Here is a 22,310-nt window from a genome sequence, read left to right as displayed (position 1 = left end):
TAATGTTGGTATTTGTTAAGTGCTTACTATGTGCAGAGCACTGTTCTAAGTGCTGGGGTAGATACAGGGTAATCAGGTTGTCCCAAGTGAGGCTCATAGTTACTCTCCATTTTACAAATGAGGTCACTGAGGCACAGAGAAGTTAAGTGACTTGCCCATAGTCACACATGCGGCAAGTGGCAGAGCAGGGATTCGAACCCATTCGAATTCTTGAGAATTCGGGATTCTCAAGAACATTCTACGAGCTGATCACAGCCTTATAGTTTACTCATTCTCCATAATCTACCAGGGTGCTAACATGGCTTGCTAAGTCCATAAAAAAGTTTATAGAGAGATAAAATACATTAAATCCATTAGGCTTTTTTTAAAAAAAGTTTAGAAAATAAATGAACATTTTATTTTTAGTTCAACTTTCAAATTAGCATGTTAAAACTTAAAAGCAGGCACTTCGTTTCCATCTAATTTTAAAACTCAGAATTTTCAATATTAAACTAAATTTGTTTTCAACATATTCAACTCAGCTAAAACAGTCGGTAGACATAGGTCTTGAATCCAAATGCACAGGATAACAATTGTAACTGTGGTCACAGTTCTGCACATACTATACTATTAATTCTCAAGCTCCATACCTGAACTGTTCCCACTTCTGAGCCATCTTCAGGGGTACTGCTACAGCCGACATATCTTATAGCACTGATTATCCCCTGAATAGCAATGCGCTTATGCTCTCTGTAGTGCAGAGCTTCAATCTTTCCCTTCAATTCACTTAAAGCTGTCAAAACTGATTCAACTGCAAAAGAGTAATAACCAACCCACGTCAAGTTTTAAAGACACAGCTTGATTATTCTGGTAATGTATGTTCACGACAAAAGACACACGATAGTTCTAAGCTAACTCAAATTTTTTGACATGTCCATAAGACTCATATTTAAAGACTTTTCTCTATTTGTATAATTGACAAAATACTGGTCAATATAAATGGGATAAGGGCCTTCAACTTGGGTTGATCAATTTATACACATCACATGAGGACCAACCAGGAGAAAGAAGTTTTTGATTAACAGGGTGATGAAAAAACTGAAATGGGCTTCCAAGGAAGATTATGGAGTTTCCTTTTCTGAAGATCTTTATAAAACGAATTAACTGCCATCGGTCTTGGAGGGTTTTATCTTTCACTTTCCTGGAGGCAGGGAGATGGACAAGATATTTCAAAGGCCCCTCCAAGACTATTATCCTAAAACTGTACATTGAAATCAAGAGTTGGGCAAGCAGAACAGTATTAGTTTAAGATTAATCTGATTGAACACAGTAAACAATAGCATCCTAGCAATCAAAAAATTGCCAAATGACATTCACCTTACTGTGCATTTATTAAAAGATAGACATGAGGTTATTTAATGGAGCTTAATGGAGGCAACAAGAAAATCTTGAATACTAAGTTGTTTCAAATTTCAGTATTATATCTCTTTGAAAACAAATTATCCTCTAATTTTACCTATTCCACTCAGCTTATATCAATTAGAAAATGGAGTAAGCAACTTGTTTGATGCTGACTTACAAGCTAACTTAGAGCCACTTTCATAATTCTAAGTTTACTTTGTCTCAACATCCTTTTTTTTTAAAAAAAATAAAACCTCTTACTACAATACTGTCATAATGAGCACCTTGAGATGAAGTAGCTGAAAAGTCACTTTTAGAGATTATTTTCCTCTATGAAATTTCAGCAGAATTGATATCTGTATAAGTGGTTTTACTTATCTATCAGAAATCTGAACTCAAAGCTTTGAATTCAGGGCTTTTCCTCTCTTGTGGTCCAACAGAACCAAGGACAGTTGACCTTCAAGAGGCAAGGTGAACTTTAAAAAAAGTATTTGCCAGATTCAGCAGTAAATTAAACTGATTTGTAACCAACAGTATTATAGTAGAATTCAGATGGACATTTGCAAATAAAAATAATAAACTTGAATAATTGGGAAATAAGCTCATATACATGGAGCACACATATACCATGAAGATCTGGCACTAGTAATACCTTTAATGCAATTACAATACTTCAAAAATGTATCTGGAGCTGGTGGGAAGGGGTAATATCCACCAATGATGGTTTTCTTTATCTGATCATTTTCACTTTGGGTTTTAGTCCACTGAATGAAGCTTTTCACTTTGGCATCAGAGGTGTAAGGCTGGCCTTTGTGATACCCTATTAAAAATAAAGTAAAAACATGAATTAAAAATAGCAAAATTAAAGAGTTTTAACATAATTATACTACTTTCGCTATATTGTATATTATTTATAAATAGAACTTCAGTTCTATAGGCATGACCCCTTAGATATTAAAAGTTTATATGCATCAGGAGTAAAAGCAGCTTGATTTCTTAAATTTCTCTTAAAAATTCAATCTATATTAGCTATTTGAAATTATAAAATGGCTTGGATAAAAGTTTAAAGATGAGGCGAATAGACTCCAATCTTTCCATTGATGGTATTTGCCATCTCCATCAACTGATCATAGTAGTTTCTTTAATCATCTCATATTTAAATTCAGGAATTCAAAATAGTAAAAAAAAGTTTTATTAAATGAAATACACTGTTTCTGTTTCTTTTATATCAGAGGTCAAAAATGTAGTCAACAATCATGCCTCTATCTCTCTGCTCACACTGCTCTCCCTACTCCATCCTCAGCACTTCTTATATGCACATTTAATTATCTTGATTCTTGTATTTATAAATAGCTTAGGTCTGCCCCACCCATTAGGATGTCTGCTTCCTTTGTGTCCAGAACATGTTGTTTTTTTTTGTTTTTCTCTTCCCAAGACCTTAGTACAATGTACTATACCAAGTGGGCATTCCATAAATACTAACGTAACTATAATCACTACTTCATGGAGAGCTGACACAATAAGGTGTACATCCCCTTGATTCTATCTATTGTGATTATGTTGTCTTGTTTTTGTCCATCTGTCTCCCCTGATTAGAATGTGAGCCCATCAGTAGGCAGGGATTGTCTCTATCTGTTGCCCAATTGTACATTCCAAGCGCTTAGTACAGTGCTCTGCACATAATAAGCACTCAATAAATACTATTTAATGAATGAATGAATGAGTATTCCTCTCTAAGCTTTAGGCTGCTATGGTCTGAGTCAGATTTCTGCAGAGGATGGTCTACTGGTCTGACCACTGCCCTTATTCTCTGACGTGCTTATGCCCCTCTGATTTTACAACCCAATGAAATACTTCATATAAAATAAATCTTTCATCATAGTGAAGAAAATAATGAGATTAGATATGTGAATCGAACATTCCTTTTTCCCAATTTAGTTAAAATGTAGTGCATGCATCAAGTCAATTTTTTATAAGATTACCTACCAGTAATAAAAATTTGTGACTCATTTGAAGTTGTTAGGTAACGCGTATTAGGGGGTTGAGTGTCATCTCTCACCACTCTCACCTGGGTACACACCAAATACGTCACTGAATAGAAAAAGAAAATGGGCTTCAGGATCACCTCGTAACTTTAGCATTGTAAAGTATGTTCGCATTGCTGGGCGAATTTTTAAATGGGAGCTGTTCATCTTAGAAGGAAAGTCAGGAGTCCCTCAATGATTAACTAAAGGGCACAAATGCACAACTTCAGGAGCAATTAACTGATAGCACACACATAGCTTTTTACACAGTCAAAACTACAGAGGAAGATGATCTAATTACTGGTACACCAAAAATTAGCCAGAAAGGATGCAGGATGAACAAGACTTGAGGCATGTGGAAGGAGAGAGGACAGAGACCATTCATAGCAGCAGCACCACATTCTCAAACACTCCTAACCTTAAACAAAAATCTTCGTGGGTGGGAGTGAGGGATTGGGAAATCCAACCCGGTGCAGGCTTCAGGGACTAAAATACCTGAACATGATGCTCATATGGCCTAGGAGTTTTTCAAAAAATTATTAAGATGGTCCCGACTGTCACAGGGACAACCATTCCTAAGGACCTATACCATGACCCCAAACTAGAGGTGAACAGACAACAGATGATTAAAAACACCAACAATGTATCTGATCTGGATAGGATTTGATGGGATACACTTATTTAGCATTTTACCTAGAAAATAGTAATAAGAAAATAAATGTAAGTACTTGGGTGAATATGCTCAAAGATATCAGGCTGTGACGTTGCAAATAATTCCAGGATAAATGGTTCATCTGCTGTCCCATCAACAACATGGACCCAGCGATATAACCAAAAATCTTCGCTGCTTTCTGTATAGATGGAAAGGGAAAATGAATAAAAATAACCACTAATTGAGACATTCCCCACTCTCTCTCACCCCTTCCTCCCTGTTGGTCCCTGTCCATATCATTTCTACTTCAGTATCAGGTCTCTCACTTCCATACTGTCTCCTGGCCAGCTTTTCCCATCTCTTCCTTTCCTGCCTTATTTTCAATCTTCTTCCCTCTGTTCTCCCAGTTTCAGTTATCTGCTTCTTCCTGATTCTCCCCCACTTCGTGTTTTCCCTCCGTCTCTCTCCAGAGAATCCCAGTTTGTATCACCTCATAACCCACAGCTCCTTTCATATCCCTTATCTCTTCCAGAGTCCTTTATTCTCTCTTTACCGGCCTCTAGTACTCCTTTTTGAATTACCTTAGTCCACTTTCAAATGCATAACTACTGCCCGGAAGATTTTTTACACTTTCTGCTCTCCATCACCTCAAGAACCTTTTTTTTGTGGTTTTTTTTATGGATGATGTCTACCAACTGTCTACCATGTGCATGGTACAGAACGCTGCACACAGTGTTCAATGAATTCCATTGACTTATTGAATCTTTTTATGGTATTTGTTAAATGCTTACTATGTGCCAAGAACTGTACTAAGTGCTGGGGTAGATACAAGCTAATCAGATTGGACAGTCCATGGCCCACATGGGACTTACAGTCTTAGTTCCCATTTTTACACGAGGCACAAAGAAGTTAAGTGATTTGCCCAAGTTCACATGGCAGACAAGTGGCAGAGCTGGGATTAGAACTCAGGTCTTTCTGACTTTCCCCATCACTGTACACAGCACCATCAGTCTTCCTGCTTCACAAGCCCCTAATCTTGGGGTTTTTCCTGGACTCCTCTCCCTCATTCAACCCACATATTCAGTCTATCACTAAATCCTGTTAGCCCAACCTGCACAACTATATTCTGCTTTTTTCTCTCCAACCAAATTGTTGCCATGTTAATCCAAGTTCTTATTCTTTTCCTCCTTGATTACTGAATCAGCCTTCTTGCTGACCGCCCTGCCTCCTGCTTCTCCTAACTCCAATCCATATTTCACTCTGCTGCCCAGATCACTTTTCTACAAAACCATTCAGCCCACGTTTCCCCACTGCTCAAGAACTTCCAGTGGTTGCCCACCAAAAGAAACTCCTTGCAATCAGCTTGTAAGCAATCACCTTGCCCCCACTCCTACCTTACCTTATTACTCTCTTACTACAACTCTGATTGCACACTTCATTCCTCTAATGCCAACCTACTCACCGCACCTAAATCTTGCCTATCTCACCGCCAACCCCTCGCCCACATTCTGCTTCTGGCCTGGAATACCCTCCCTCTGCATTTCCTATAGATAATCCATCTCTCCACCTTCCAAGCCTTATTGAAGGCCCATCTCCTCCAAGAGGCCTTCCCCAAGCCCTGTTTTATTCTTTTCCCACTCCCTTCTGCATCACTCTGACTTGCTTCCTTTATTCACCCCCCTCCCAGCCCCACAGCACTTATGTACATAGCCATAATTTCTTGGTTTATACTAATGTCTGTTTCCCCCTCAAGACCGTAAACTCGCTGGGGGTAGGGAATGTGTCTATATATTGTTATACTGTATGTATTCTTCCAAGTGCTTAGTAAAGGGCTCTGTACATAGTAAGTGCTCAATACTGATGGACTTAATGATTCCCAGGCCCATGCTCTATCCACTTGACCACACTGCTTCTCAATCTGATGAATATGCATAGACTGTCCATTACCAGATGAAAGCTTGTCACTTGTTTCAAGTAATGGCAAACACTTTGACTGCTCAGATCGCCTTGGTGAAAAAGAGGGGGCCTGCACTGCTCTCTGCTGCCAAAAATAATCTGGCTACAGCTAGGAAAGAACTTTCCCCAATCCAACTCTTCTCTGTCTCCACAGCAGCCATATCTTTCCAGTAAACTAGGTAGATCCAGCAAGCCAGGCAACTTTCCAGATCTAACAGTGACCACTTATTTTTTATATATATATGTGCATACATATATGCATATGTATATATATAAATATATACATATACAAATATAAGTGCATATATATAAATATAGTCAATTATTTAGAGAAATGCTTGAAATATTTTTCCAACTTGAAAAATTTACCTTTCTTCTTAGTTCGCTGAGCCCTTCCTACAAAAGTTACTAGGCCAATAATATCACAGGAGTAATTGTTTGGCAATTTATCCAGTTCTGACCTAAAAAAAAAAATCAGTCACTAGGTTATAATATTCCACAACAGCCCTATTGTTAGTCCAGGGGAAAGAGCACTCCTCTGCAATTCCGGAAACCTCAGTTCTACTTCTGGTTTTTCTGCCTGTTGTCAGTGTCACAGTTTTCTGATCAAAAAACCAACTTGGAGCATTCGGTGAGATGGATAGGGCCTAGCAGGAAACCTGAAAAGGAGGTGACCGAACTGGATGGCCACAGCTGCAGTGGCTGACCAAGCAAGGCAACTGCCTTGCAGATTCAGTACTGTGATCACTTCGGTCAAAAATGAGTCCCGGGTGTAAAAGTCTTCATGTGCACGTGACTGCGTGTTGCAATTCTCCCTGTCCATTTGCTCACTGCACTCTGTTCGCCCCAGGGAACATGACTGGCAGGGAAGAGAAAGGGCAAGTTGCATTTTCCGAACCACTATCCCTGTACAAAAAATTCCTTCGCCACAGTTCCACATCCTGAAGTGTTGGGACTGAGGTGCGTGTGTCATACCTGATAGAGAAACCCAACAATATTCCACAATATTCTTAGCATTGTCTCTTAATGTGGAAAAAAATAAATAAAAAGGGTTGACTTTTACCATGGTATTTTATGTGTTTTCTGATATCAAGTATTTCCAACTAATATTTCAGACAGCATAGGCAGAATTGTGTTGTATAACCAAAAAAAAAAATGCTTTTTCACCTTGCAATGAAATTGTACATTACTTCCGGTAATCTCCACTCTGGTTTCACCAGGTTTTCAGGAATGATACTTATTTTGGTTGAAGGATCTTGGAGGTTCAAGCAGATCTCTGAAAAATACCATTTGAATAAGGTAAATTATGTACAATCAAATAATACACAATAAGATCCAAAACAGACTCTATTACACTTGAATTTTCAAACATACATTAGTCGACAGTTATTGAGTAACCTTTGAGAGTATGGAACTATCAGCTATTTCATGTAGCTAACTGTAAAATCTGACTGTTCCTTCTCAGTCTCTCTTACAGGCTACTCCTCTGCCTCCCACTCTACAACTGTGGGGGTGCCTCAAGATTCAGCTCTGGGTCACCTATTTTCCATCTACCCCTATTCCTTTGGAGAGCTCACTGGCTCCCACGGTTTCAACTGCTCTCTCTACCCGGATGACTCCCAAATCAACTTCTCTAGCCCTGACCCCTCTCCTCCTCTGCAGTCCAACCCCTTTCTCATGTTCTCCCTCCTGGAACTCCCTCCTCCTTCATTTCTGACCATCACCACTCTCCCCACCTTCAAAAACCCTCCTAAAATCACATCTCCTCCAAGAGGCCTCCCTTGGCTAAGCTCCCTATTTCCCCTATCCACCCTCCCCTCTGAGTCAACTATTAAATTGGTTGGGAACCCCCCTAAAGCACTTTGATACTCACCCCAGCCCCACAATACTTGGGCATATATTATAGTCTATGATTTCCCCATCTATTTTCTAATCTATTTTCATAACCTTCTCCCACTGTATACTGTAAATTCCTTGTAGGCAAGGATTGTTTCTGCCAACTGTTGTACTGTACTTTCCCAAGTGCTTAGTACAGTGCTCTGTTCACAGAAAGCACTCAATAAATACCACTGATTGATACTTGGACCTGCATAAACCAAAACCCCCCACATTTTCCATTACTGAAAATACCAGAGGCAATCAGCCAGTTTGGAGTGCAAAATCTGTGTATGCAGAAATTCCAGAAAAACCCAAGATTCAACAGACAGAGCCTTGTTGGGTGGCCCATCATCAAAGACTCTAAAAAGTCAGGAAAAGCAAATTGGGGTCTCTGTGTATCATCATATTGTAAATCAGAGTTTTACACTTTACTTACACTAATAATAATAATAATAAAGTTGGTATTTGTTAAGTGCTTACTATGTGTCGAGCACTGTTCTAAGCGCTGGGGTAGATACAGGGTAATCAGGCTATCCCACTTGGGGCTCACGGTCTTAATCCCCATTTTACAGATGAGGTAACTGAGGCACCGAGAAGTCAAGTGACTTGCCCAAAGTCACACAGCTGACAGGTGGCAGAGCTGGGATTAGAACCCACGACCTCTGACTCCTAAGCCCGTGTTCTTTCCACTGAGCCACACTGCTTCAGCAGTCTTCATAAAAACAGTTGCAATTCCCTTGCAAATATCTGCTACGCTGAAGGTAAACCCGAAACCCAGAGAAGTTAAATACATTGAGGTTTTTCAGACACCCAAGCTGATCTGCTATAGGCCTTTTCCTCTACAAAATAACTGAGGAAAAATTACAAATGGCTAATTTAGTTTATATTACAAGACTTTAAGGATTTACTTCCCAATACAAAACTATTAGAATCCTGTAGTACATACAACATTAGAATATAAAATAATTGTAGTGTAATTAATAGTGGTATTCATACGCAGGAAGATTACTTCCAAATTGTAGGCACAAATTGATGAAGGCTGAGCATTTCCCAGAAACAACAATGAAATTCAACCTGGCTCTAAATCTTTACAAATAAAAGACTTTCAGGTGCACGGTCAGTTATTTTACTCAGTCCAAGAGCAGATTAACACAAAATTCACTACAATACCCATATCGAATAGGAGATGGGTTACTCTGGGGTAGAATCCACAATCTAGATGGACACTGGGTGACCATAATAGTGACTGGGGGATAATAATAAAAGTAAAATATAATCGTATTTATTAAGTGCTTACTATAGGCCAAGCACCGTGCTAGGAGCTGATATAGAGGTAATTAAGTCAGACTGAACACAAACACAGGGGTCCCAGTCTAGTGGAAAACCACACTGCTCTCATATTACCAAGAATAATTTACTGATCTATAGTATTTCCTTTGCAATGTTATTCTAAACCGACAGCGGAATACTTGCTCAGCTAGCTATAGGAAACGGATCATATTTATTATCCCGCAAATTTTTTGACATTCTTTTGGTTTGCAATGTGACGCTCACTTTACAGGGCCAAGAATGGCTCATCTATCAGTCCATGACAGGTAATTTTTTTTCAGTTCATTCAAGAAAAAAAACCGTACATACCCGTCAAAAAGGGAAAAGAGAAAAATAGACACTGCGGTTCACATTTGAAGGACTTACAACGTAACTCCTTTATGCACTGCAAGCAGTGTCCAGCAAGGCTTCAAAAAGGCCTATGTCTCCATTTTCCCTTCCACAGATTCTGCACGTAAAATGGCAAAGAGCCTTTTCTGCCAGAAAGCAATATTTTAGTGTTACTTGGTGTAGGAAACTATTCAAGAATAGGGATAAAATACCATAATGTAGCGGTGTACTACGTTATAACTTAATGTTGCTCTGCAGGAAAGCTGGTTTCAAGCAAAGGACTGCCATGGCAAAACAGACAGAGGCGCATTGGCATTACACAGGGAACCAATTGCAAGACTGTTACTCTGGCATACAGGAAAGTGAACTCTAAGCTCTTGGTTATCAGTACCAGGCTAATGAAACCTGGTGGACCTCAACTTTTTTTTCTTAATTCACCTCCTCTCTGTTGTTTGGCTTCATTCAGACCCAACTGCTCCATCCTGAACGACCCATTTATTACACGGACATTTCATTTCATATACGAAATATTGCCCCGATACAAATTAGGCAAATTTGTGAGCTACTCTACTGTGAGTAGCTTGTTCACTTAGCGGGACTGAATGTAATACATGAAAGATACTCGGGCTAGTCCATTTCACATTCTATACCAGCACTTAGCGCTTAAACATTGTTTAAATACAAAAAGTTAATCAATATATCACTTATCACTACTGTCAACCTAGAAAATATCATGCCAAGGCCTTTTCTTTTGCAAAACGCTCCATGATTACTTCTGCCGTCTGTAATGAGACGAATCACATGTTTATTGACTGACTGGCAATCACAGGATTGATCGTTAAATAAAATGAGTGGAACTGGGCAAACTCCCACCCAGTGGACAGAAGGAAACTCCTCTGCTCTCTCCTTTCACTCATTTCAAAGCCAAGTTGGGGTATTTGGGTGAGCAAACAAGGGCATGCCCATCAGCTGCCTTACTTGGCTGTCATCCAGGAATACTCTGGAGGACATTTTACAAATGAGAACGTGGTCTCAGCTCTCCTCCCAGAAAACCACCTCCCCGCCGCTGCTGCTGCTGCCAGTGGGTTACGGCTGCCTGGGGATGCAGTTTCCGGGGAAGTCGTCTAACCAACCAGGTGATTCTGTCCACTGCCTCCCATTTAATCACTGGAGTTTAATAAATGTCATAACACATTTGTTTACCCATATTTAATTTTGTGCTTCCTTAAAAGCTAGATTCAGAGGTAATCAAGTTCACCAAAGCGTTTGCAATTTTCTATCAGTCAAATGAAAGTGCATCCTATAACTTTCTATGGTAAAAGCCGGAAAATTACCAATTTATTATTTTTTTAAATACTTAACCAATTGTAGAAATTCTCTTCATCTGTGAATTCCCCAGGCTTGGCTGTGTTCTAAACGGGTAACTCTTCTTGATGGTGTACTGCTGAATTAGGATAACCGTACCAACGCTCAAACTGTTATACCACTCAGGACATAAGGTGTTCCACAAAATTACAGACACCATGCCGGAACTGTCAGCAACTTCCAGATAGGCCTACGGCGGGGAAAAATGAATAGTAAGTGTACATGTATCAACTTACATATGCACACGCCACAGACACTGAGCAGACTCTAAACTGCTGGGTATTTAGGATTTACCCTGAAACAGCATCTGAGCAATACTATTTGGTAGCGATAAAATACTGCAAGATTGCAAACTGCTTTAAAATAAGGTAGAATTAGTTAAGGAGCACACACATTGCATCGGTGGTAGTGAGCAAGGTAGTGTAAACTAGGAACGTAAACTATGGGACACACCGGTTTAACCCTGGACCTAAAACTAAATTCCTACATGCCTGACAGCTTCTTGAGCTTGTTCCCCTCTCTTTAAATTACGATAACCACACTTCTGAACCGAACGGAACACTTACGGAGTTTTGGAGAGCATTAAAGAGAGGACGACTACGGAACAGTCTGAAATTTCAGGACTAAGGTAATAATGACAAAAACCATCATCCTTTCTGTAAAACCTCTCTAATCCAGACGGAGGTAGTTTTCAGAGTAGAATTTTCCCATTTACCTCTTTTACGGTTTTTACGGCTGCCCAAGAAAAGGAGCGCTTAAGTAGGAAGTTTTTGGTTTATCCTGCATGTGGCGCTGCCTGAAGCACTAACACTATCAATTCTTTTGAATAAGTTCAAATTCAGCATCACCCACTGTTTTTCAGGAGAGACTCCATCCATTAATTATATTTCAACTAACTGACATTGGCTGGTACTTTTGCATATTCTCCTGCTGTACAAAAACATGCAAAAGTTCTATCATTAAATGAGGAGAGACAAAGAGTGCTTGCCTTCAAACAAATACGAGAATCAGAAAATGACCACATCAAAAGATGCTTTTGACCATTCAATTTTGCTTTCCAGAATTATTTCCTGATTGGCCAGGGAGGCTGCATGTCTCTTCCTATTCTCCTTCTCCTCTGGGAAAAAGGAAATGTGACAAATATTACCAATATAACCCAACTTGAAGCAGGTGTCTCGCTCTTGGCTGAATTGGGAAGGAAACTTTTTTGTTGCACTCCATATCCAAAAAGAAGCGTTTCTTGGAGATAGACTATAAGTGGATTTAACAGAAGACCCCACGTACAGGAAGGTATACACCCTTTCCCACACAGGGAACTTAAACATTTACAGTCTCACTCCACTACCTGAGTTTTTGGCCTCATCAATTTTCCAGTGACAAAAAAGAGAGAAAGGAAAAGAAAAGCCCAACACACGCTCAACCAAATCTGTAGTCCTGCACACAAATATGAGACCCTCAGCCAGGGCAAGAAAACGGGCCACAATTAAATTAAGTGTTGTCTGTCAATTGTAAACACCTTGTATACCATGATTCTACTAATCAATCAATGGTATTTACTGAATGTTTACTGCACGCACAGCACTGTCCTAAACACCTAAGAGAATTCGATACTGTTGGCGGATTCGATCCCTGACTAAACGGGGCTTAGAATCTAGTGGTGGAGAGGCAGACATCAATGTAAATTTCAGTAGAGAGGGAGACCACGGTCAGAGATAAAAGACTGGAAAGGGAAGGTTTCCTAAAACGGATTTGATTTTAGTATGACTCTGAGGTGGGGAGAGTATTGGCCTGTCAGATACACAAGGAGAAGAGCAAGAGGTCAGAAGCGAGAGAGATGAGAACTAGGCACAGTTAAGCGAGCCGGTGTTAGAGGAGTGAAATGTGCAGAATGGAATGTACTGGGAGGGGAATGACGTTGGGTGGGACAGTGAGAGTTGACTGAATGCCTTAAAACCGACAGAGGGCAATTTCTGTTTGATCTGGACACAGATGGACAATCATTAGAGATTTCTGAGGAGTGGGGAAATGTTTATAGAATGGTTTTTTTTAGAAAAATGACACAGCAGCAGACCCAAGTTTGGACTGGAGAAGTGTGATGCTCTCAAAGCAGGAAGGTCAACCAAGAGGCTGACGCAGAATTTGAGGCGGGATATGACAAGTCCTTGAGTCATTGTGGTAGCAGTTTGTGGGGAGAGGAAGGGGCAGATTCTAGCGATGTTGTGAAGGAAAAACCAGGAGGATTTGGAGACTGACTATGCGAGTTGAATAAGAGAAAAGAGTTGAAGATAACGCCAGAGTTGTGAACTTGTGAAGCAGGAAGGATGGTGGTTTGTCAAAGATGATGGGAAAATCGAGGGGTGGAGAGGGTTGGGTGGGAGTTGTTTCGGGCACATGAAGTCTGAGGTGTCGGAGGGACATCCAAGTAAAGATGTCCTGAAGAAAGGAGGAAACGCCAGATTGCAATGAAGGTGAGAAGTCAGGGCTGAGAGGTAGATTTGGGAATCATCCACATAGAGGTGGTAGTTGAAGTCGTGGAAGTGAATGAGTTCTCCAAGGGGGTGAGCGGAGAGTATGTAATACATGGAGAACAGAAGATCAGCCAGAACTGAGACCTCTACTTTTAGAGGATGGAAGGCAGGTGGAGAACCAGGAAAGAACAGTGTCAGTGAAATCACGGTTATATAGTTTTTTCAAAAAAAGGGAGCGGTCCACAGTATTGAAGGCACCGGAGAGCTTTAGGAAGATTCGCATTACGCAGAGTCTGTTGGAAATCACTGGAAACCCAATGCTTTGGGACTCCAGAAATGTTTCCCTTATCTCTACAGCAATCTTGCCCAATAATTTAATTGGTAGCTCCATTTATTTTGTTAACACTCTGATCATAAAAGGAATTTTTCACTGAAGAAATCTCAAAAAAAATACTCCTTTCCCCAGAGACGACCCAGGCAAGGACAGCAGTTATATAATAATAATAATGTTGGTATTTGTTAAGCGCTTACTATGTGCAGAGCACTGTTCTAAGCGCTGGGGTAGACACAGGGGAATCAGGTTGTCCCACTTGGGGCTCACAGTCTTAATCCCCATTTTACAGATGAGGGAACTGAGGCACAGAGAAGTTAAGTGACTTGCCCACAGTCACACAGCTGACAAGTGGCAGAGCTGGGATTCGAACTCATGAGCCCTGACTCCAAAGCCCGTGCTCTTTCCACTGCGCCACGTTGCTTCTCCGAAAGTCACTACTCGTGCCCTGGTTTGTGGAATAATATTTAAAAAGTGTTCTAAGCAGAAAGAGTCTCTCCAGCCTCATTTTGAATAACCAGCATAATGAAAATTCAATTGGAAAAAAAAAATTAATTGATGATGACCCATTTCAGAGACTTTACTCTTGGGTAACCAGATTACCAGTTCACAATAGTCCCTTATACACAGGAGCCTGAAATCTTATCTCAAACTACAAACCTGCTGTTTGAGCAGGACCTGGGTGTATGGGGGTTGTCTTACCATCAAGTCCAGTCTTCCCTAATCCTAAAAAATAATTACGTGGAAAGGGAGACCGGGCTGATAAAACTCACCAGTTCTCTAGAACATTTCTGGCTTTGGAGACAGCTCCTTCAGAGAACTCTAAGGTGCCATAATTAATAGTTAGGGATCCTTTCTATAGTAATACTGTAGCTGCTATCTTCAAACACTCAAAATCTGGAGCATAAATGTATAGGAGACACATACTTTTTTTTTTATAAAAGTATATTTTGCTAGTAATTTGGGAGTCAAAACTGTTAATTCCCAATACGGTAAATCAGAAACAATGTTCAGTTCACCTTTCAAAGGACCACTCCATAACATTTAAACTACAGAGCGTCTCATCTTTAGATTACCTGATACGGTTCATCCAGGTTTTTTTCAGGTTTCCCATAATACCGCAGTCTCGATTTGTACATGATTCTTACAAGCAAGGGGCTGAAATTAATTCGGCTCATCCATGTCATTTCAAGGTGTGCAACGGATGTTATTCTGGACACTAGAAAAGAGGAAGAAGAAAAAAATCTTCTTTTAAACAGTTTACCAAGCAAAGCCTTCACCATCTTATACGCTTCAAACAATTTTTCTTTAGACTTAAAAAGTCAAAGCTACAGTTGTCATTACTATAAGGTAGAACCTATTAAAATCACTCTTTCTGTTAAAAGCAGCACTTCCTTGGGTTGGGAGAGGCCTGATATTTCGCCCAGATAATGGCCTGGTGAACTGGGACTTTATATCTTTGCTGTTTGACTGTACCTTTCAGTGGGAAGCCTCAGCCCAGACTGGAGTGATCAGAAGAAGTGGGACAGCTGTGTGGCAATATGGACTTCACTCCAGCACCTTAAAAATGATAAGGTTGCTGTCCCAATTTCCAAAACTCTAGTTATTCCTGTAGGTTTTGACATGATAGGGCCTGCCAACCTGTGAACCCCTCAAACCGCTATCAGGTTTGTTTTAGTCAGAGACCCAAATGTCTTGAAGTTTAGTGGCTGACGATGGGATGGCATTTCTTGTCTGCTAACTTTCTGCCCATTTCTGATTCACAACAGCTGAACTTACAAGAAATGACGTGATTATCATTATTGCAAACACTGGGGGAAAAGGAAAAAAAAAAAATCAAGAACTCCAATTCACAGATTCCACAACGAAAAAAAATCACAAGCAGGATTTGTACACCTGAGCTCTGGAAGTCACCTTAATTTCATTCCACACTGGGTGATCTTCTTTGACATTTTAAGGAGCAAACGTGGCTCCTGTCTAGGTGTTGCAGGGTTTAATGCCTTTAATGACGTGCTTCAAATGACCCTAATGCTGGGCTAAAATGCAGCCATCTTCAAAAATTCTGCCATCACAGATTTTCTCAGCATAAGGAAGTGTTTTGAAATTACGAGATCTGTGGCAATAGTCTAATGCATTAAGTTTTGATATGACTATGGCTAATAATACTAATAATACTAATGCTGGTATTTGTTAAGTGCTCACTAGGTGCCGGGCGCTGTAACCCGCACTGGGGTGGATACCAAGAAAATTGGTTGGGCCATCGTCCCCACGTGGGGCTCACAGCCTCAGGCCCCATTTTCCAGATGGGGTAACGGAGGCCCAGAGAAGCGGAGGGACCTGCCCAAGGTCACCCAGCAGCCAAGAGCAACGGGGCTCACGTCGCAACTGGAAACGATGGATTGAGAGATGGGCGGCAGGGCGGGGAGAAAGAGGCCCATCTCTGCTCTCCATTCTTTTTCCTTAACAGAGGAATTTTCGGGGTGGGGGGGAACCCAAAGCAAACTCTGGTCCCAGGGCCTGCCCGCTCACCCGACCTCCAAGCTGGCAGGATCCAGCTGCTTGGTGGAAAAAGCCCAGGTTTGGGAGTCGGAGGTCATGGGTTCTAATCCCGGCTCCATCCCTTAATAATGATGGTATTTCTTAAGCGCTTACTATGTGCCAAGCATTGTTCTAAGCGCTGGAGAGGATACAAGGTGATAAGGTTGTCCCATGTGGGGCTCACACAGTCTTATTCCCCATTTTACAGATGAGGTAACTGAGTCCCAGAGAATAATAATAAAAATGGTGGTATTTTGTTAAGCGCTTCCTATGTGCCCAGCACTGTTCTAAGCACTGGGGGGCTACAAGGTGATCAGGTTGTCCCAAGTGGGGCTCACGGTCTTCTTCCCCATTTTACAGATGAGGTCACGGAGGCCCAGAGAAGTTAGGTGACTTGCCCACAGTCCCACAGCTGGCAAGCAGTGGATCCAGGATTCCAACCCCTGACCTCTGACTCCCAAGCCCGGGCTCTTGCCACGCTTGCCTGCTGTGTGACTTTGGGCAAGTCCCTTCTCTGATATTTGGTGAGCTCATCTGGAAAACGGGGGAAGGGTGAAGATTGGGAGCTCCATTTAATAATGATAATAATTCATTCATTCAATAGTATTTATTGAGCACTTACTATGTGCAGAGCACTGTACTAAGTGCTTGGAATGTACCTCCTAATGGGTGTATTAGCAGTCGATACCTTAACATTAACATCTGAAGAATACACAATGCCCAGTTGAAAGGAGGAGAGGCAGAGAGGCAGCAGAGGGAAAAGGGGAAGCTCAGTCTGGCAAGGCCTCTTGGAGGAGGTGAGCTCTAAGTAGGGTTTTGAAGAGGGGAAGAGAATGAGTTTGGCGGAGGTGAGGAGGGAAGGCGTTCCAGGACCGCGGGAGGACACGGCCCAGGGGTCGACAGCAGGGCAGGCGAGAACGGGGGACGGTGAGGAGGTGGGCGGCAGAGGAGCGGAGCGTGCGGGGTGGGCAGTGGAAAGAGAGAAGGGAGGAGAGGTAGGAAGGGGCGAGGTGATGGAGAGCCTTGAAGACTAGAGTGAGAAGTTTCTGTTTCGTGCGGAGGTTGATAGGCAACCACTGGAGGTTTTTAAGAAGGGGAGTGACAGACCCAGAGCGTTTCTGCAGGAAGACGAGCCGGGCAGCGGAGTGAAAATAGACTGGAGTGGGGAGAGACAGGAGGGAGATCAGAGAGCAGGCTGACACGATAATCCAGCCGAGATATTACGAGAGCCCGTAGCAGTAAGATAGCCGTTTGGGTGGCGAGAAAAGGGTGGATCTTGGCGATATTATAAAGGTGAGAACGGCAGGTCCTGGTGACGGATTGGATGTGTGGGGTGAACGAGAGAGCCGAGTCAAAGATGACACCGAGGTTGTGGGCTTGAGAGACGGGAAGGATGGTCGTACCGTCCACGGTGATAGGGAAGTCAGGGAGAGGACAGGGCTTGGGAGGGAAGATAAGGAGCTCAGTTTTGAACATGTTGAGTTTTAGGCGGCGGGCAGACATCCAAGTAGAGATGTCCTGGAGGCAGGAGGAGATATGAGCCTGAAGGAGGGGGAGAGGACAGGGGCAGAGATGTAGATCTGTGTGTCATCTGCATAGAGATGATAGTTGAAGCCATGAGAGCGAATGAGTTCATAATGAAGCCGTGAGAGCGAATGAGTTCATAATAACGTTAGCATTTGTTAAGCGCTTACTATACGTGTAATGCCTCCTGCCGCCCTTGAGGGGCCTTTCGGGAAGATAGAGGGTCATCAGGTTGTCCCACGTGAGGCTCACAGTCTTCATCCCCATTTTCCAGATGAGGTCCCTGAGGCCCGGAGAAGTGAAGCGACTTGCCCCCAGTCCCCCAGCTGACCAGCGGCAGAGCCGGGATTCGAACCCCTGGCCTCTCCCAGCCCAGGCTCTTGCCACGCTTGCCTGCTGTGGGACAATGGGCGGGTCTCTTCTCTAGGCCTCGGTGAGCTCATGGGGAAAATCGGGGGGGGGGGGGGGGGGGGGGGGGAGAGTGAAGACCGGGAGCTCCATTTGGGACCGCCCGACCACCTTGTATTTTGGAAGGGTGCTGTGCACATAGTAAGCGCAGCGTGGCTCAGTGGCAAGAGCCCAGGCTTGGAAGTCGAAGGTCGTGGGTTCGAATCCCCGCTCCGCCACTTGTCAGTAGTGTGACTGTGGGCAAGTCACTTCCCTTCTCTAGGCCTCAGTGACCTCACTGGGGATTAAAATTGTGAGCCCACATGGGACAACCTGATGACCCTCTATCTACCCCAGTGCTTAGAACAGTGCTCTGCACATAGAAAGCGCAGCATGGCTCAGTGGCAAGAGCCCAGGCTTGGGAGTCGGAGGTCATGGATTCGAATCCCTGCTCTGCCACTTGTCAGTTGTGTGACTGTGGGCAAGTCACTTCCCTTCTCTGGGCCTCAGTGACCTCATTGGGAATTAAAACTGTGAACCCCTCGTGGGTCAACCTGATGACCCTCTATCTCCCCCGGCGCTTAGAACAGTGCTCTGCACATAGTCAGCGCTTAACAAACACCAACATTATTATTATTACCCTGTATCTCCCCCGGCGCTTAGAACAGTGCTCTGCATAGTCAGCGCTTAACAAACACCAACATTATTACCCTGTATTTCTCCCGGCAGTTAGAAGAGCGCTCTGCACATAGTCAGCGCTTAACAAACACCAACATTATTATTATTAGCCTGTATCTCCCCCGGCGCTTAGAACAGTGCTCTGCACATAGTCAGCGCTTAACAAACACCAACATTATTATTATTAGCCTGTATCTCCCTTGGCGCTTAGAACAGCGCTCTGCACATAGTCAGCACTTAACAAACACCAACATTATTATTATTAGCCTGTATCTCCCCCAGCGCTTAGACCAGTGCTGTGCACGTAGTCAGCGCTTAAGAAATACCAACTTTATGATGATGGGGAGCAGCGTGGCTCGGTGGAAAGAGCCCGGGCTTGGGAGTCCGAGGTCAAGGGTTCGAATCCCAGCTCTGCCACTTGTCAGCTGTGTGACTGTGGGCAAGTCCCTTCCCTGGGCCTCAGTTATCTCCTCTGTAAAAGGGGGATGAAGACCGTGAGCCTTGCGTGGCTGTATCCGCCCTGCACCTCCGCCAGCGCTTAGACCAGTGCTGTGCACGCAGTCAGCGCTTAATACCAACTTTATGATGATGGGGAGCAGCGTGGCTCAGTGGAAAGAGCCCGGGCTTGGGTGTCCGAGGTCAAGAGTTCGAATCCCAGCTCTGCCACTTGTCAGCTGTGTGACTGTGGGCAAGTCCCTTCCCTGGGCCTCAGTTATCTCCTCTGTAAAAGGGGGATGAAGACCGTGAGCCTTGCGTGGCTGTATCCGCCCTGCACCCCCGCCAGCGCTTAGACCAGTGCTGTGCACGTAGTGGGCGCTTAAGAAACACCAACTTGATGATGCTGCCGATGGTGGGGGGCGGTCCTGCGTCCGTGTGTCGGTGCAGCGGGTCCCCCTGGGGCACTTACCGTCGACGGGCCGTGGGTCGGGCTGCTTCCTCCCCAGCCACAGGTCCCCGTAGGGGTCTTCGTTGTTCCAGAGGGGCAGGTAGTGGGTCCTGCCGCCCTTGAGGGGCCTCTCGGGCCTCCGGCCCTGCTCCTTCTGGCGGAAGGGGGCCTGGCGGGGGTCGGGGGCGGCGGCCCCTCCGCAGTCGAGGCTCTCCAGGCAGAGGATGCCGGTGTCCAGCTTCTTCTCGTTGTAGAGGCAGGACACGGTGCGCACGCGGACCTCGATGCCGGCGCGGAGGATGTTCTTCTGCACCAGGCCGTTGAGCTCGGGGACCAGGTGGCACTTCTCCTGCCACAGCCCGTCGCTCAGGGTGACGTCGTAGCAGTAGCCGGGCGGCGGGGGAGGCGGCGGCGGCGGCGGCGGGGCGCGGGCCGGGCCGGGCTCGGCCAGGTAGCGCTGCACCGCCAGCACCCACACCGGCCCCGCGTCCTGCAGCGCCGCCCGCAGGTGGGGGGCGGCGGTGACCCGGCGGGCCACGCGCTGCAGCCACGAGCCCGCCTCGCCAAGCGCCGCCTCCCGCGCCGCTCCCGCCTCCGCCTCCGCCTCCGCCCGGCCGCGCCCGGGCCTGCGGGCCCGCTGCATGGGGGACCACGACGACGCCGACGCCCGCCCGACGCCCTGCCGCCCTCTCCGCCCCGGACCCATCCGGGACGCCGCCGCCCCCCCCCCGCCCGGCCCCGCTCGCCCGCCCGGCCTCCGCGCCTCAGACGCCGCCCCCGCCGCCCTCCGCCGCCATCTTGGGGGCGGGCCCGAGCCGGCCGGCCAATGGGAACAGGGGATCCGGCCGACGGGCGGGCCCACCGACCAATCACAGCGCCGTCATCATCCCCCTCCCGCCCCCCTCCCGCCCCGACCTCAAAAGACGAACAGCGCAAGGGGCGGGGCGGGGGGGCAGCTCGGCTCCACGGGCAACTGAGGGGGAGCGGCCCAGGAGGAAGAGAAACCGACGGGAGGGGAAGGGACAGGGGAGGAGAAGGGACAGAAGAAGGAGAGACAGGAGAGGAAGGGAAAGGGACAGGGGAGGAAGGGAAAAAGGAGGAAGGGAAAGGGGCAGGGGAGGAAAAGGGACAGAAGAATAAGGAGAGGAAGGGAAAGGGACAGGAGAGGAAGGGAAAAAGGAGGAAGGGAAAGGGACAGAAGAATGAGAGACTGGAGAGGAAGGGAAAAAGAAGGGACAGGGACAGGAGAGGAAGGGGAAAAGGAGGAAGGGAAAAAGGGGGAAGGGAAAGGGGCAGGGGAGGAAAAGGGACAGAAGAATAAGAGGAGAGGAAGGGAAAGGGACAGAAAAGGAGGAAGGGAAAGGGACGGCAGAGGAAAAGGGACAGAACAATTAAGAGACAGGAGAGGAAGGGGAAAAGGAGGAATGGAAAGGGACAGGAGAGGAAAGGAAAAAGGAGAAAGGGAAGGGGGCAGGGGAGGAAGGGAAAGGAACGGGAGAGGAGGGGAAAGGGACAGGAGAGGAAAGGAAAAAGGAAGGGAAAGGGACAGAAGAAGCAGCAGCAGAAGGGGAGGGGAAATGGGGCCCCGAGCTAAAGATAATGATCATATTGTTGGTGTTTAAGCGCTTGCTATAGGCCAACCAGACTTCTAAGTGCTGGGATAGATACAAGGTCATCAGGCTGTCCCAACTGTATATATTTTTATTACCCTATTTATTTTGCTAATGAGATGTGCATCACCTTGATTCTATTTATTTGCTATTGTTTTAATGAGATGTTCATCCCCTTGATTCTATTTATTGCTATTGTTTTTGTCTGTCCATCTCCCCCCGATTAGACTGTAAGCCCGTCAGTGGGCAGGGACTGTCTCTATCTGTTACCGATTTGTACATTCCAAGTGCTTAGTACAGTGCTGTGCACATAGTAAGCACTCAATAAATACTATTGAATGAATGAACAGTATCCTAGGCGCTTCAACTCAACAGCTACCCTTAACACTATATTTCCTAGTCTCAGCATTTATATACGCCTCGTCTTACGCTATTGAGTCGTCTCCGACTCATAGCGATGCCACTGGGAACGTCTCTCCCAGAACGCTCACCTCCATCTGCAATCATTTAGGTAGTGTATCTATAGAGTTTTCTTAGTAAAAATATGGAAGTGGTTTACCAATGCTTCCTTCCGCGCAGTAAACTTGAGAGAAGCAGCGTGGCCCAGTGGAAGGAGCCCGGGCTTGGGAGTCAAGAGGTCATGGGTTCAAATCCCAGCTCTGCCACTTGTCAGCTGTGTGACTGTGGGCAAGTCACTTTACTTCACTGTGCCTCAGTTGCCTCATCTGTAAAATGGGGATTAACTGTGAGCCGCACGTGGGACAACCTGATAAACCTGTATCTACCCCAGTGCTTAGAACAGTGCTCTGCACATAGTAAGCACTTAACAAATATCAACATTATTATTATTATTATTATTGAGGACCCCCCCCCTTGAATCTCTCCCACACCGCTGCTGCCCGGCACAGGGGAGTTTTGACTTGTAGCAGGTTATCTTCCACCTCGCTAGCCACTGCCCAAGCCAGGAATGGAAG

At 44.8% G+C, this 22,310-nt stretch overlaps 1 protein-coding gene across 3 annotated transcripts in view; it reads right to left on the bottom strand.

The window, feature by feature from the left end:
• RADX (RPA1 related single stranded DNA binding protein, X-linked) overlaps nucleotides 1-20,436 on the bottom strand; it is a 36,439-nt gene extending 16,003 nt beyond the window's left edge. For all 3 annotated transcript variants that reach the window (XM_029067936.2, XM_039912357.1, XM_039912356.1), the window contains exons 1-9: nucleotides 19,748-20,436; nucleotides 14,790-14,932; nucleotides 10,912-11,104; nucleotides 7,180-7,288; nucleotides 6,382-6,473; nucleotides 4,133-4,255; nucleotides 3,367-3,471; nucleotides 2,033-2,200; nucleotides 630-790 (exon numbers count right to left, since the gene is read on the bottom strand). In XM_029067936.2, the coding sequence (XP_028923769.2) occupies nucleotides 630-790; nucleotides 2,033-2,200; nucleotides 3,367-3,471; nucleotides 4,133-4,255; nucleotides 6,382-6,473; nucleotides 7,180-7,288; nucleotides 10,912-11,104; nucleotides 14,790-14,932; nucleotides 19,748-20,432 (1,779 nt within the window). In that variant the 5' untranslated portion in view covers nucleotides 20,433-20,436. The remainder of the gene's footprint in view (nucleotides 1-629; nucleotides 791-2,032; nucleotides 2,201-3,366; nucleotides 3,472-4,132; nucleotides 4,256-6,381; nucleotides 6,474-7,179; nucleotides 7,289-10,911; nucleotides 11,105-14,789; nucleotides 14,933-19,747) is intronic.
• Between the last annotated feature and the right edge of the window lie 1,874 nt (nucleotides 20,437-22,310).

The sequence above is a fragment of the Ornithorhynchus anatinus genome, chromosome 6, assembly GCF_004115215.2.
Source record: "Ornithorhynchus anatinus isolate Pmale09 chromosome 6, mOrnAna1.pri.v4, whole genome shotgun sequence".
Lineage (NCBI taxonomy): Eukaryota > Metazoa > Chordata > Mammalia > Monotremata > Ornithorhynchidae > Ornithorhynchus > Ornithorhynchus anatinus.
This window is presented reverse-complemented; position numbering and strand designations above follow the sequence as displayed.